General features: G+C 34.8%; 1 protein-coding gene across 2 annotated transcripts in view; it reads left to right on the forward strand.

Annotated features, from left to right (window-relative positions):
• PSMD14 (proteasome 26S subunit, non-ATPase 14) overlaps positions 1 to 16,028 on the forward strand; it is a 99,734-nt gene that overhangs the window by 47,713 nt on the left and 35,993 nt on the right. For both annotated transcript variants that reach the window (XM_026492682.4, XM_044381528.3), the window contains exons 4-7: positions 9,533 to 9,604; positions 9,824 to 9,943; positions 12,838 to 12,908; positions 13,886 to 14,036. In XM_026492682.4, coding sequence (XP_026348467.1) covers positions 9,533 to 9,604; positions 9,824 to 9,943; positions 12,838 to 12,908; positions 13,886 to 14,036 — 414 coding nt within the window. The remainder of the gene's footprint in view (positions 1 to 9,532; positions 9,605 to 9,823; positions 9,944 to 12,837; positions 12,909 to 13,885; positions 14,037 to 16,028) is intronic.

The following is a 16,028-nucleotide window of genomic DNA, read 5'->3' on the forward strand; positions in this document are numbered from 1 at the left end:
CAGTTCATATTCTCACTAACAGGGCTCAGAGTGTTTCTTTTATAATACCCTTTCCAAAATTAGGCATTGTAAAGCTCGTGTGATAGAAAACAACAACAACGTCTTAATGTGTTAATTGGCATTTCTTAATTAAAGAAGGTCAACTAGTGAGGTTGAACATTTTCATATTTATTTCATCATGTATTTATGTAATTACTTGCTTTATATTCTTTGCCCATGTTTCCATTACAGTTTTAGTGTTTTGTTAATTTATATATTGACTTTTTGTCATAAATGGGGCAACTCTTTTTTTTCAGGGTTTTTAAAAAAAATTTTTTAATATTCAGAAATTTTTGATTGTCAGTTTTATATTTTATATGTGCAAATTAGAATGTGTTTCCTCATCCAGATCAGATATATATTCATATATGTAAATATACATATTATATATATTATATTTATATATGTGCAATAACTCTCCCCACTCCTCTCCCCAGCCTCTGACAATCACCATTATACTTTGTTTCTCTTTGATTTTGACTACTCTAAGTTCCTTATCATGTAAGGGGAATAATACAGTATTTGTCTTTTTATGATGGGCTTATTTCACTTAGCATGATATTTAGTTCATCCATGTTGCACTATATTGCAGGATTTCCTTCTTTTTAAAGGCTGAATAATATTCCGCTGTATGTATATACCACATTTTGCTTATCTTTTAATTTCTTGATGTATATTTGGGTTGTTTTTACAATTTAGCTATTGTAAATAACATTGCTGTGAACATTGGTGTACAAATATTTCTTTGAGAGCCTGCTTTCAATTCTTTTGGGTGTATACCTAAAAGTAGAATTGCTAGGGGCGCCTGGGTGGCACAGCAGTTAAGCGTCTGCCTTCGGCTCAGGGCGTGATCCCGGCGTTGTGGGATCGAGCCCCACATCGGGCTCTTCCACTATGAGCCTGCTGCTTCTTCTCCCACTCCCCCTGCTTGTGTTCCCTCTCTCGCTGGCTGTCTCTATCTCTGTCGAATAAATAAATAAAATCTTAAAAAAATAAATAAATAAATAAATAAAAGTAGAATTGCTAGATCTTACGGTATTCTATTTTTAATTATTTGAGGAACTGCCGTAACTATTTTCTACAGTGGCTTTACTGTTTTACATTCCTGTCAGCAGTACACAAGCATTCCAATTTCTCCACGTCCATGTTGATTCTGTTGTTGTTGTTGTTTTATAGTAGCCAGCCTAGCCATGGGTATAAGATGGTATATCATTGTTGTTTTGATTTACATTTCCCTTATGATTAGTGATGTTGAGCATCTATTCATGTGCTTATTGGCCATTTGTATATCTTTGGATAAATGTCTGTCAAGTTCTTTGTCCATTTTTGAATCATGTTTTTTAGTTGCCGCGTTTTAGTTCTCTATATATTCTGGATATTAATCCCTTGTCAGATATATAATTTGCAGATGTTTTCTCCCATTCTGTGGGTTTCTTTTAACACTGTTGATAGTATCTTTTGATGCACAGATTTCTAAAATTTTCATGAAGTCCACTGTATCTGTTTTTTCTTTTGTTACCTGTGCCTTTGGTGTCATATCCAAGAAATCATTGCCAAATCAACATTATGAAGCTTTTGTCCTTTGTTTTCTTCTCTTATTGATTAGGTCTTAAATTTAGGTCCTTGATCCATTTTGAGTTAAATTTTTAAGGTGTGCGGTAAGGTTCCAACTTCATTCATTCGCATGTCGATATCCAGTTTTTCTAGCACCATTTGTTGAAAAGGTTGTCCTTTCCCATTGAATTGTCTTGACAACCTTGTTAAAAATTATTTGACCATATATGCAAGGGTTTATTTCTGGGCAGTCTGTGCTTTTCATTGGTCTGTATGTCTGGTTTTATGCCAATACCACACTGTTTTGACTACTGTAGCTTTGTAGTTAGTTTTGAGATCAGCAAGTTTGAGGCCTCTGGTTTTGTTCTTTTTCCAGATTGTCTTGGCTATTTAGGGTCCATTGAGATTCCATATGAATTTAAGGATGGGTTTTCTGTTTATGCAGAAAGCAGCGTTAGAATTTTGATAGAGATTACATTGAATTTGTAGGTCATTTTGGGTAGTCTTGACTTTTTAATATGAAGCTTTGTGATCCATGAACATGGGATATGTTTGCCCTTTCATGTTATTTATTTATGTTCTTTAATTTCTTACAACAGTGTTTTATAGTTTTCTTTGTACAACTCTTTTACCTCCTTGGTTAAGTTAATTCTTAAGTATTTTATTCTGTTTAATGTTACTGTAAATGGAATTGCTTTTGTAATTACTTTTTATTTTTTTTTCCTTAAGTAGGCTCCATATCCAGTGTGGGGCTTGAACTCACAACCTGAGATCAAGAGTCCCACGCTCTGCTGACTGAGCCAGACAGGCACCCTGCTTTTGTGATTTCTTTTTCAGATTGTTCATTGTTCACAATAGAAATGCAACTGATTTTTCTGTTGACTTTGTAACCTGCTATTTTGCTAAATTTGTTTATTAATTCTAATAGTTTGTGTGTAATCTTTAGAGTTTTCTACATGTAAGAGCATATTGTCTGCAAACAGAGACAATTTTACTTCTTCCTTTCCAGTTTGGATGCATTTTACTTCTTTTTCTTGTCTAATTGCTTTGGCTAGAACTTCTAGTACTGTGTTGAATAGAAGTAGTAAAAACAGGCATACTTGCCTAGTTCCTGATTTTAGAGGAAGCACTTTTTGTCTTCACTGTGGGCTTTCAGATATGGTTTTTATTTTATTATTATTTTTTAAGATTTATTTATTTATTTTAGTGGGAGGGAGAGAATGTGAGCTGGGGAAAGGATAGAGGGAGAGAGAGAATCTCAAGTAGACTCCCTTCTGAGCATAGAGCCTGCAGTGGGGCTTGATTTCACGACCCTGAGACATGACCTGAACCAAAATCAAGATTTGACATTAACTGACTGAGCCACCCATGTGCGGCCAGATATGGCTTTATTATGTTGAGGTAGTTTCCTTCTACCCCTACTTTGTTCAGTGTTTTTATTATGAAAGGGTGTTGAATTTGGTTAGATGCTTTTTCTTCATCAGTTGAAATGATCATGTGGGGTTTTTTCCCTTCATGCTGTTCATGAGGTGTATTACATTGGTCAGTTTTCATATGTTGAGCCATCCTTGCTGTTGAGTTTTGTTTTGCTATTTTGCGGAGGATTTTTACACCAGTGTTTGTAAGAGATATTGGTCTGTAGTTTTCTTTAGTGTCTTTGTCTGGCTTTGACATCAGGGTAATATTGGCCTCATAGAATAAATTAGAAGTTTCACTAATATTTTTAGTCAAGTTTTGTTATAATTTGATTTTTTGTAAATGTAAATTATTAATCTATCTGGACGGTGATATAATGTGATATAGAGAAACATATTTAGTTTTAAATGTTTTCAGTATTAAACAATTAAAAATTAAAATATGTTCAATTCTATGATCATAACTTTGTAATCTACTAAAACGAAACTTTCTGGGACAATATAATAGTATGAAGACATAAATAACCTGAATTTATTAATAACACTGAAAAAGTTACAATAATCAACTCCAAAATCAGCTTTAGAGCCAAATATTTAATATTGAACTCTTCCAAATTTTTAAGACATAGATAATTTAGTATATACAGTTGATCATTGAACAGCACAGGTTTGAACTACATTGGTCATTATTTATATGCAATTTTTTTTCAATAAATACATTTTGGTACTATTAATGTATTTTCTCTTCTGTGTTTCTTAATAACCTTTTCTTTATCTTTATTATAAGAATACAGTATATAATACATGTAAGATACAAAATGTTAATTATTTAAATTATTTATGTTATCAATAAAGCTTCTGGTCAACAGTGGGCTATTAGTAGTTAAGTTTTGAGGGAGTCAAAAGTTATATGTGGAGGGGTGCCTGGGTGGCTCAGTCTGTTAAGCGTCTGCCTTCGGCTCAGGGCGTGATCCCAGCGTTCTGGGATTAAGCCCCACATCAGGCTCCTCCGCTGGAAGTCTGCTTCTTCCTCTCCCACTCCCCCTGCTTGTGTTCCCTTTCTCGCTGGCTGTCTCTGTCTAATAAATAAAGAAAATCTTAAAAAAAAAAAGTTATATGTGGATTTTTGACTGGGTGGGGGGTAGGTGCCCTTAACCCCTATGTTGTTCAAGGGTTAACTGTATTAATATTAGTAGAACGCAGAAAATGGTAAAGTGTAAAATTTCACAATAATTTTTAAATCTAGCGTAATGATATAAAAACCTGACAAATTTAACACACACACACCAAATATGCCAGACCAGTCTCACTTGTAACAGGGAAACAAAACCCTAAAGAAAAAAAAAAAAAGTAAATCATGTCAGCAGTTTCATCCCAAGAGTAAAAAGGTGGTTTAATACTGGGAAAACTATTACTGTAACGTATCACTGGACAAAGGCAAGGTGAGTAAAATGTAGTAGCCATCATGGCTGTGTTTACAAAAAGAAATGTAAGTATGTCACTGAGTGACAAATCTCACCAAGCCTTTTATTTTGTTTTAATTTTTTTTTTGTAAGCAGTATATGCATGAATTTCCATTTTAAACCTATTATGATAGGCTTTTAACAAGGGACTTTAATTCGTTTATATTTCTCCATTACTAGGATATTTGATCTTACCTTGTATTTGCTGTTTCTGTTTTGATCCCTTCTCGGTTCTCTACTGGTGTTTGGATTTTTTTTTTTTAATTATCAGTGTTGTGTTTGCTTTTCTTTCTCCAGTGATTTTGTAAGGTGTACATTCAGTTTTAATGTTTATTGTGGTTATTTTAAGTTGTTTAAGAAGACTTTTTAATCCATATTTCTGTAGTAGTTAAATTAGAGTTCTTTTTTTTCCCCCCTACTGTATGTAAAATAAAATTTTGTTTACTTCATTTCTTTCCACTGCCCTGTATTACTTGGACAATATCTGTGGTTTTGAACCCTGTTTATTTGTATTATTTAGATCTATATCTGTTTTTAACTGCTTTCAATAATCAGATGGCTTTTCCATTTTTCAGGTTTTAATTTTGATTTGTGGGGGCACAACTGGTTTGAGTTATTCAAGAAGTTTTTTTTTTTTTTTTTAAGATTTTATTTATTTATTTGACAGAGAGACAGCCAGCAAGAGAGGGAACACGAGCAGGGGGAGTGGGAGAGGAAGAAGCAGGCTCCTAGCAGAGGAGCCTGATGTGGGACTTGATCCCAGAACGCTGGGATCACGTCCTGAGCCGAAGGCAGACGCTTAACGATTGCGCCACCCAGGCGCCCCTCAAGAAGTTCTTTGAAGGAGGATACATGGAATCATATTTTCTGAGTCCTTGTTTACTTAGTAACATGTTTATGGGCCTTCAGACATTTTTTAAATTGAGTATAAAATTTCTGACTCACAGGGTTTCTCTCTTAAAACTTGGAAACTTTCTTTCATTGTTTTCTGCCATTTAATGTTGCAAAGAAGTCCAAAGTCCACCTGAGTTGCATTTTTTTTCATCAGGTTAGTTTTTCTGCTTTCATGTTTTTAGAGATTTTGCTTTATCTGTGTAATTAAGATTTACCTGGGGTGCTTGGGTGTCTAAGTTAAGCGTCCAACTCTAGATTTCGGCTCAGGTCATGATCTCAGGGATGTGAGATCAAGCCCTGCATCAGGCTCCAGGCTGGGCATGGAGCCTGCTTAAGATTCTCTCTCTTCCTCTGCATCTGCCCCTCACCTCCTTCGCTCCCCTTCTTAAAAAAAAAAAAAAAATTGCCCAAGATTTTTCAAGGTATAATACTTTCTTTACTGATTATTGCCTGACATTTAGTGATCCGAAAGTTGGGGGGAAGTTTTTTTTCATTCACGAAAGTTTTCTTCAGCTTTATCTTTACTTATTGATTCTATTTCTTATTTTGTCCTTAGGAACAACTGTTTCTTAGCTTATAGCTCCTTTGTCCTCTAGTATCATTATATTTTAGTAGTTTTCATCTCTGACTTTAAGTCTACATTCTGAGACATCTTCTTTGTGTTCTGTATCAGTGAATTAAACTTGTCATAATCTTATTTTTACCTTTGTTTCCTCCCGTGTGATTTTAGTTCTTAATTATTTTTCATCTTTTCATCTTGGTCCGTCCTTGAACTTTCTATTTCAAACTTGGGAAAGCGTATATTGTACTGATGCCAAATCGTTTTCTAAAATTTTGTTTATGAGTCCTATTTTAGATTTCTTTCCTCTCTTTGAATCATCAGGATGCTATTGCTCAGGAGCATTTGCCAAAAGACAATGTAGGTACATTGTCCATAGCCCCACATTTTTCTTAACTTGGCTTAAGTTAAGCTCAGTTTCCAGGGTCTTTAATGGAGTTTTCTTTTTCTTCTTTGCCTGATTGTATGATATTCTGGACAGGTGAGCATTTGAAAAATGATAGTCTCAAATATTTACAACTACCCGAGGTCCTTAACATCTCTCCTATAGACAGTATTTTACGTGGATTACTCTTTTTATTTTTATTTCTTTTAAGAATACATTTCGGGGGCACCTGGCTGGCTCAGTCAGAAGAGCATGTGATTCTTGATCTCTACTCTTGATCTCAGGGTCGTGAGTTTGAACCCCATATTGGGTGTAGAGATTACTTTTTAAAAAATGCACTTCACCACTACAAACTCTTCTGAACTTCTTGCCAAGTTTTTTTCCTGAGGAATGTAGTCTCTGACTAGATCAAGAAACAAAATAGTCATGGAGTGAGAGGAGCAACAGGAAATATCACTGGCTGCTCTCTCAAAAAACAGCACCCATCTAGTAGAGAAACAGCTGCATGGCTTTCTCTTAGTATGTTTCTGAACCAGAAGAAAATAGTGAAAGAGGAGGTAGTGATCTTTATATCTACTTACATATGGCTTGTTCTCTCTCACAGAGTAACTGGTGGGTATTTTTCATTTCTGTTCCATTGGCTTATAGTACCTCAATTTATTCATTTCATTTTTTTTCAGCCAGTACTTACTAAGTTCTTGCTATGTGCCAGGCACTTTGCTAGGTACTAGTTATATATAATGTTGAACAAAACAGACTGTTTCTTCTTTAATTGATGGCAGGGGTAGTTTCTTGACTTTGTCAGTAATACATTTTCCTGATGGTATGATGTTTTATTTCCCTGTTCCTTTTTTTAGTATTTTCTGGCAAGTTAAGAAGGGCAGTATTTAAAAAAAAAAAAGAAAGAAAGGCTGTATTAATAACTACAGTCTAGATACCAGTTTAAATTCTTTCTCCATATGGAATTTTTAAGTTGCTCTGGATTCAGGAAATAATCTCTATGAATAAATACAGTGTTCATTATCCTGATTTAAAGTAGTACTATCCTAAGACCTCTCATCACAGCTAACTTACTACTGTCCTCACCTTTTTTCTTAAACTTTCTTTACTTTCTTAGTTAGATGAATAAAATGATCATAGCAACAAAATTACTGTGTTTTAGGGGCACCTGGGTGGCTCAGTTGGTTGAGCAGCCACTCTTGACTTTGTCTCAGGTCATGATCTCAGGGTCATGAGATTGAGCCCCACGTTGGGCTCCGTGCTCAGTATAGAGTCTGCTAGTCCCTCTCTGTCCCTCTCCCTGTCTGCACTCCCACACTCTCTCTAAAATAAAATCTTTAAAAAGTATTTTGTTGTTGTTGTTGTTGTTGTTGTTGTTTTTTACAGATTTTATTTATTTATTTGACAGAGAGAGACAGCCAGTGAGAGAGGGAACACAGGCAGGGGGAGTGGGAGAGGAAGAAGCAGGCTCCTAGCGGAGAAGCCTAATGTGGGGCTCGATCCCAGAACGTTGGGATCACGCCCTGAGCAGAAGGTAGACACTTAACGACTGCGCCACCCAGGTGCCCCTAAAAAGTATTATGTTTTATATGATGATCCCAACAAATGTTTTGGCATGATAGCACTTTAGCCTATCTTAGAGTTTTCATTCTGAAAGCGACTTATACTGGGGCACTTGGGTGGCTCAGGAAATCAAGTGTGCAACTCGTGATTTCGGCTCAGGTCATGATCTCAAGGTCCTGTGATCAAACCCCTCATGGGGCTCTGTGCTCAGTGGGGGTCTGCTTGAGGATTCTCTCCTTCTTCCTCTCCCCTCTACCCCAGCTTGATTGCACCATGCATTCCCTCTCTCTCTCTCCCCCTCTCTCAAGTAAATAAATAAATAAACCTTTGAAAGAGACTCATCTCTATTTGAAAGGTAAGCAGTAAAGCTGCATTAGGCACTAATAAATGGAGAATTACTGTTGGTTTTTAAATTTATTATCTGACATTTATTATTAAAAATAAAATTAGGCATTTGATTTTTCTTACCCCTTTGTACATAAGGAAACAAATAATTTCTATTAGAAAAAAAAGAATTTTGTATTCTTGTATTTAGAAAAAACTTATTGTAGAACTTTTTATATTTAATGCTGCCAGCAAATATTAAGAATTTTTAAACAAAAAATTAAAATTAAAAAAATCACAGAATTTAGCATTTAAATAGACAAGAAGAAGCACAAAATACACATAGACCTACACATCTGAAATGTAATGAGTAAAGTGATTGATTAATTTTAGTAAGTAAACCTATAAAGCATGATAGAATATTGCTTTATAATTTGGATAACTAACATTTCTTTTGTAATTTGTAATAGAGTTATTGTCAAGGAAAGGGAACTTCGAGCAAAACAGAACCTGGCAATTATAGGACACATCACATTTTAATTTCCCAGACTGTTGAATATTGAAAAACAAGAAAGCTTTCATGTGTGCAGAATTACATGTATAAGATTGTAGTCACCTAGAGGGTAAGGACCCTATGTAAATTACCTTGTGCCTCTGAATGTTATAGTCAAAAGAGGCTTGTTGCTTTTGATGAAGAAGACACAGTCCTTAGGGGGAATATAGTGTCTGCCTTAACCTGTAGTAAGATAAATAGTAACGTTTGTTTTAAAGGTGCTAGTCAGAATTTGAAAGTATTTTCATGTTGGCTACGCCAGTTTGTTCACGTCTGGTGCACTTGTGTTAAATTTGTTGTATTGGGGAGGGGAACAACTTTATCAGGTGAGTGCATAGTATGTTGTTCACAGCTCTTTTACTTAGGGATTAGAAATCTTCTGTCCCCTCCCCCCAGCTATATCTGTGCACCTGCAGAGATCCCATAGCCCTAGTGTACAAACTGTCTGAAAATCCATCCCAGATTGAGAAGAAGAACCATGACTAATTGGTGCATTGTAGTTATTTTGTAGCAGAGGTAGATTAGCAGTGCTGAAAGATGTAAGCTTTATGTCCGCTGGACACTTGCCTGAGCACTAAATTTGATTTGTTTTCCACAGGTTTGATATTTACAAAGTTGTTTTGATTATTTGTATTGTGCCTGAATAAAGGGATACTTGAGAATAAAAGGACAATTGATGGGTTTTCCCAAAACTCTTAAAAACAATCAAGTTTATATAACATATACCTTTAATTTTAAACTCATAAACTGTGTGTTTATAATAATTGATGTGCTTATTTCTAGGGGCCACCGACAGATGCTCCTGCGGTGGACACAGCAGAACAAGTCTATATTTCTTCCCTTGCACTGTTAAAAGTAAGTATTGAATAGAGTTACTTGCTTTAGAGAACTCTGTTGCTTTCACTTTCTTTTACTTGGGAGTATTTGTCATGTTAACCCTCAAACTTAAGCCATTGCTCTAGGTGCATCTGTAAAATAAGAGTGTTTTATTTCCACTGAAACAAACTTAGGTTATTTAAAAAAAAAATACCAAAGATATTAAAGCTTTATATGCTTGTATCTTCCTCTTTACAGATGTTAAAGCATGGTCGGGCTGGAGTTCCCATGGAAGTTATGGGTCTGATGCTCGGAGAATTTGTTGATGATTACACCGTCAGAGTGATTGATGTGTTTGCTATGCCACAGTCAGGAACAGTGAGTACTTTTTATGGTTGCCTGCTGTAAGTAAATGTGTTTCTTTTCTCTTTCCTTTTCCTATGCAAAATAATTTTGATCACATTATATTTTCTCTTCCTGATAGGAAAAATCCATCGTAAGATTAATGATAGAAATTTCTACCCTGTATGGAATTAAATCATTCATCCTTTTTTTTTAAATCATTCATCTTTTAAATGCATCAAGAATTCTCTATAGGTCCACAAATTGAATGATGTTAGCATTAAATCCCTTAACTCATACTTTCAGCTCTAACTAGTGTAGCATACTAGATTTATAAGTTAGTTACCCTAAAATAGTAAGGCTTTTAATTTGAACACTCCATTCAGAAGATTTTAGAGACTCTTTTAATTAGACTTCTAATTCACATACGTTATCTAGTCCTCACATTTTATTCCTTTTGATTTGAAATCTAGTCTCCCCCCCCCCGTTTTTTTATAAATGGTGATAAATGACTCTTAAGTTTAAAGTATTCAAAATGTTAAGTTTAAAGAAACCAAAAAACTATGGCAAACTTTAGTTCTTTTGCCCAGGCGTGTTAATTTCTCTAGAGAGGAAGTATTCTACGTACAAATTTGGAAGTCATCTACTTTACTTATTTAGAATGCATTATTCTTTAGAAGGTTTTGTTTTGCTCTTTTGTTTAATGCATTGGACTTGTGTAAAAAGGTATGCATTTAGATCTAAAGAAAATGGCCAAAAAATAACAACCATTCTGCCTTTCTTATAAAAAACTACACACAGGGGCGCCTGGGTGGCTTAGTCGTTAAGCGTCTGCCTTTGGCTCAGGGCGTGATCCTGGCGTTCTGGGATCGAGTCCCACGTCAGGCTCTTCCGCTGGGAGGCTGCTTCTTCCTCTCCTGCTCCCCCTGCTTGCGTTCCCTCTCTCGCTGGCTGTCTCTCTCTCTGTCGAATGAATAAATAAAATCTTAAAAAAAAAAAAAACTACACACATATCCTTCTCATCTGTTTGCCTAGAAAAACGTAACATGTATATTTTTCTGATGGTTCTTTCCCTACTATGCAACATTTCTCTTACTGAGCCTTATAAAATAACTGGATTAAAGAAATTGTCATAAAGCTGTTTGCTTTGTTTGAGGCTCTTAACTGTAAGTATACCTTGATAAAGTAGATAATAGAATAAAACAAGTTATATTTTTATTATTTATTTATTTATTTATTTATAGAGAGAGATCACACACTGAGGGGTGGAGTGCAGAGGGAGAGGGAAAGAATCCTAAGCAGACTCCATACTTGGCGGAGCCCTACGTGGGGCTTAATCTCATGACCCTGAGACCATGACCTACACTGAAATCTAGAGTCGGCCGCTTAACCAACTTAGCCACTCAGATGCCCAAGCATTTTAAAGATTTATGTATTATTGTTTATTTGAGTGAGTGAGAGTGTGTGTGAGTTGGGGTGGGGGCAGAAGGAGAGGGAGAGAGAGAATCTCAAGCAGACTCCCTGATAAGTGTGGAGCCCATTGTGGGCTCGATCCCAAGACCCATGAGATCATGACTTGAGCCTAAATCACCAGTCAGATGCTTAACTGACTAAGCTACCCAAGCACCCCATTTTTTTAAAGATTTATGTATTTGTTGTTACTTATTTTAGAGAGAGGTCCCAGCATTTTAAACAGAGTAGTTACTACAGATTGCAGTGTATTTGTAAATAATGCAAAATATAGAAAAATACACAAATTTTTCTCCAAATGGACTAGTTTGTTGAGGTAAACTAATTTAGATCTACTAATTTTGTCCACCTGGGTATAGGGAAATATGCTATGTATTAACTAAAGATTTAGATTTATATCTTAGGCTATTTTTATATCTTAGGCTATTTTTATCTATATTTACCTTTTCATTTCAGAATATGAAAAACTAATAAAGTTAACTAGTATTTCTGTTACATGTGGTCCTTATCAATTATAATAAAAAGTTCTTAAGCTTTAGTATCATTATTTCCTCGTAAATGCTTGTTTGACAATATGAAATAGAAGATTTTGATCTTTGTGTTCATTCTGTGTAGTAGATTAGAAAGGTTTTCTTCTGGCCCAAGAGTTAGCTAACTTTCTGTAAAGATGTAAGTTCCTGTCGCATATTCTTGTGGTTTTTGTTTTTTTCAAATACCCTTTTAAAAAAATGTAAAAAACCTATAGGCAACAGATTGTATACCCCTATTCTTGAGGATGCTTCCTCAATTGGAATTCAAATATTGTTTGTTTTGGTAGGAAGGAAGTGCTTACGTTGTTAACGATTTATTGGGATAGATTAGAATTAAATTCCTAATGTTAGAAGAAAGGCTTGTAGGAGTTAAAACGGCAGTGAGCTATCACTGGAAAGATGACATGAATGCCTTTAATTCTTCCATGTTCTAAAATTTTTTGGTTGACCTAGCAAGATAACACAGCATTTAAAAGACTTGGTTATAGATTGTCTCGAATGGGGAATTGTGGGGGAGGGAGAGGGGGATAGAGAATCTTTTTTTTAAAGATTTTATTTATTTATTTATTTATTTTATTTATTTATTTGAGAGAGAGTGAGTGAGAGATAGAGCATGAGCAGGGGGAGGAGCCGAGGGAAAGAGAGAAGCAGACTTCACGCTGATCAGGGAGCCTGATGCAGGGCTCGATCCTGGAACTCCAGGATCATGACCTGAGCCGAAGGTAGACACTTAACCAACTGAGCCCGGTTGAGAGAGAATCTTAAGCAGGCTCCACACCCAGTGCGGAGCCCAGTGGGGGCTCAGTCTTAAAACCCTGAGATCAACCCTGAGGTTTGGGGGTAGCTTTTTGTTCAGTTAGAGTGAATAAATGTTTGTGGCTCTTTTTTCATAGTTCTAAAACTAATGATGTTTCTTTCTATCTTAACCAGGGTGTCAGCGTGGAAGCAGTTGATCCAGTGTTCCAAGCCAAAATGTTAGATATGTTGAAGCAGACAGGAAGGTAAGTATTTTAACTGATTATATAAAGGAATAATGGGAAATATTTTTAGAGATGTATTTCGAAAATCTGGATGTTTATGAATATACCTAGGGGAAAAAAGCCATGTAGTTCATGTAAAGGTATTACTCTCAATGCTATGTATCACCTACCTAGTATCTCTTCTTCTAGAGTCAAAGAAATTTGCCAATGAGAAAACTGCCTCATGTTAAATTTCGCAACCATCACATAGTAAGCTTGGGCTGTAGCTTCCCTGTTTAACAGCATATGGAGTTACTGCCTAGTAACTTATAATTGAAAGAGCTTGTATGTTCCATGTATTGAAACTGAATGACTCTGATTTTTAATTATATTAAGCATATGCTTTTTAAAGAGAGAGAAAGTAGAATGCAAATATTCTTCAAGTTCCCCCCCCCCAGATTAAATCTCAATAGTTGTCATTCTCTTGCTCAAATTCTTCTACTGTGGAAGAAACTTCAAAATTAATGTTAGCAAAAGGCTCAGCAGCTGAGCAGAACAGTGCAAATTGGTTTTTGACTGAGTTCCTAGTTCTACTGCTGGTTTAATTGATATTTAATCCTTTCACAACAGTGGATCCTGGTGTCCATTGTTAAAAATGTACTCTGCCTGGAAAATCCAACTCCCAACCTAAGGAGTTAAAGAGTAGATATTTACTTGAATGCTGAAAGGGTAAAACTGGCTCAGAGAAAGTGTGGTAACAAGGTGAAAAACTGAAAGCCTTATCTACCACTGCTAATGTGCATCTCTTAATGATAGCACTCCTTTGTCATGCTTATTCATTTCCATGTTTTCTGGATAATACGGTGTATGATTTCAGTGTTTCTAATGGTGCTTTTTTCACACCTGTGCGTTTTTCATCTCTTCTTAATTTATACCCTGTTAGTGTGTTGTTTCTTTTCATATCATAAATGTGTATTACTTGTTCTGTTCTGAACCGCTGAATGCCCTCTTTGTTTCAGGCCTGAGATGGTTGTTGGTTGGTATCACAGTCACCCTGGCTTTGGTTGTTGGCTTTCTGGTGTGGATATCAACACTCAGCAGAGCTTTGAAGCCTTGTCGGAGAGAGCTGTGGCAGTGGTTGTGGATCCCATTCAGAGTGTAAAAGGAAAGGTAGAGTAGATTCTATCTTTATTAGCATCTACTGCCACGTTGCTTCCAGATACATTAAATTAAAATTTCTTTTGTTTAAAGCAGGATTCTTACACAAAAAAAACCCTGTCTGTGTACTTAAAAAAACAAACAAAAAAATCTGTACAAGTTGAAAAATATGTCGTCTTGGTATTATTAGCAATATAACTACTTAGAGATTTGTTTCTACTTTAATCAGCTATTGTCTAATCATAAGTGTTTATTTTTAAAATTGTTTGTATTTCATAGATTTAGGAATGTTAGACCATACTAAAAGCCTGCTGTATACATTTTATTAATATACACATGTTATTAATAAACATTGTTCTACCTTCCTTTATTTTAAAATAGCAAATTTGGGATTGGCACAACATTTTATGTATCTAGTTAAAGACACTCTGTTTTGCAGGCAATGTGCAGGACATATTCTGGAGTTGGATGTTCCAAATATTTTAGACGATGAAAACTTGACCCAAGACTTAGAATCAGCCATTCGCATTTTTGGAGTGAGGACACAGATGAATGATTTAAATATGCTAAATGATTAGGAAAAGAGATTAACTTGCAAAGCATATTGGGTTATAGTTGTTCTTTGTTGAAATCTTTTGTTCTTGTTTAGTTCTTTTTTTCCCCTTCGTTCTCTCTCTCTCTCTTTCTTTTTTTTATTTCTTTCTTTCTAGCCCCATATGCCATTTTCCTATTTCCTGCCTCATGACAGCAGGGAGCAGCTCTATTATCACCTTCACAGAGCTGTCTGCAAATGTGAGAGGCAATTCGATTTTGCTCAACCACAGGGAGAGTGGATTAGAAAAACTACAGAACATACAGAAATTGGCTAGGTGGTTACTGCTTTAAAATACTGCTGAGGTGTCTTGTTTGAGCATGTACTTCCATTGTAGTGGAGAATAATTGTTAAAATAAAATCACAATACATTTATGGAATCCTTTTTATGCAGCTTTTACAAATAATTTTTAGAGCACTTAAAAATAAATATTAGCTTGCTATCTATCAGACCTGGAGTTTGCTAGTATTGCAGATTACATTTACATCTGCTCACCAGCTCAAACAAACTAAATGAGGCTGTTAAACATGGAGTTTTTATCTGTCATGATTTGAAGTTGTACACTTTCTGACATCATATTATTATGATGAATAAAAATTGAGGCCTTCTCTAAATCATGATCCTATTAGATGTGATTTAGCTTTTCAGAGGTGGAATCTAGCCACAAAAACAATAATAATAGAAACCGATACACTAGACAATTCAGAATGGATTACTTCTGATGCTTGCTGTGTACCTATATTTCAATTTACTTTTTTAACTAAGTATATTGTTACTTAACTGTACAGATAAAAAGAGTTGAAAATCCTTGACATTTGTTAGTTTTATGAATTAAAGTATAGTATAGTACTTCTTAAGTTTAATTCCTAATTAAGGTATCTTTTTAATAATTCAGATTAACTCATTTAAGTAATAATTATCATTTTAGAAATATAACAGAATTATCTGATTAAGTCTCTCCACCACAATATTTACAAAAAATCACTGAAGCTTAATGTTAAATATAATTAGAGTTCTATTTTGTAGTATTAGTGTATCTGACTTTTTATACTTGATTCATGAGTTGGTGGCCACTTTGAAAAGGAAAATATAAACTTAAATACGATGAAGGAAGACATTCGGAAAACAATATAAATATGTATTTTTAGTTATCTTGTTTATATATCTTAAATGGCAGTTTTATAACTGGAATTTGCATTAATTTCTAATTAATCATAATTCATGTTAAAAGAATGAATTTCATTTAAAAATATACTAGTATGACATAACTGTTGTCATATGGTAAAATGTAGTAATTTTTTCAAAATAATATATCTAAAATTACTTTATAAAATCATAGGTAGCACTGTCTAGGTTTATATGTTGTGAAAAAATATTTTTTAAAAAATTTAGTATAAATATCTATCAGTGA

This window comes from Ursus arctos, unplaced genomic scaffold, assembly GCF_023065955.2.
Source record: "Ursus arctos isolate Adak ecotype North America unplaced genomic scaffold, UrsArc2.0 scaffold_1, whole genome shotgun sequence".
NCBI classification, from domain to species: domain Eukaryota; kingdom Metazoa; phylum Chordata; class Mammalia; order Carnivora; family Ursidae; genus Ursus; species Ursus arctos.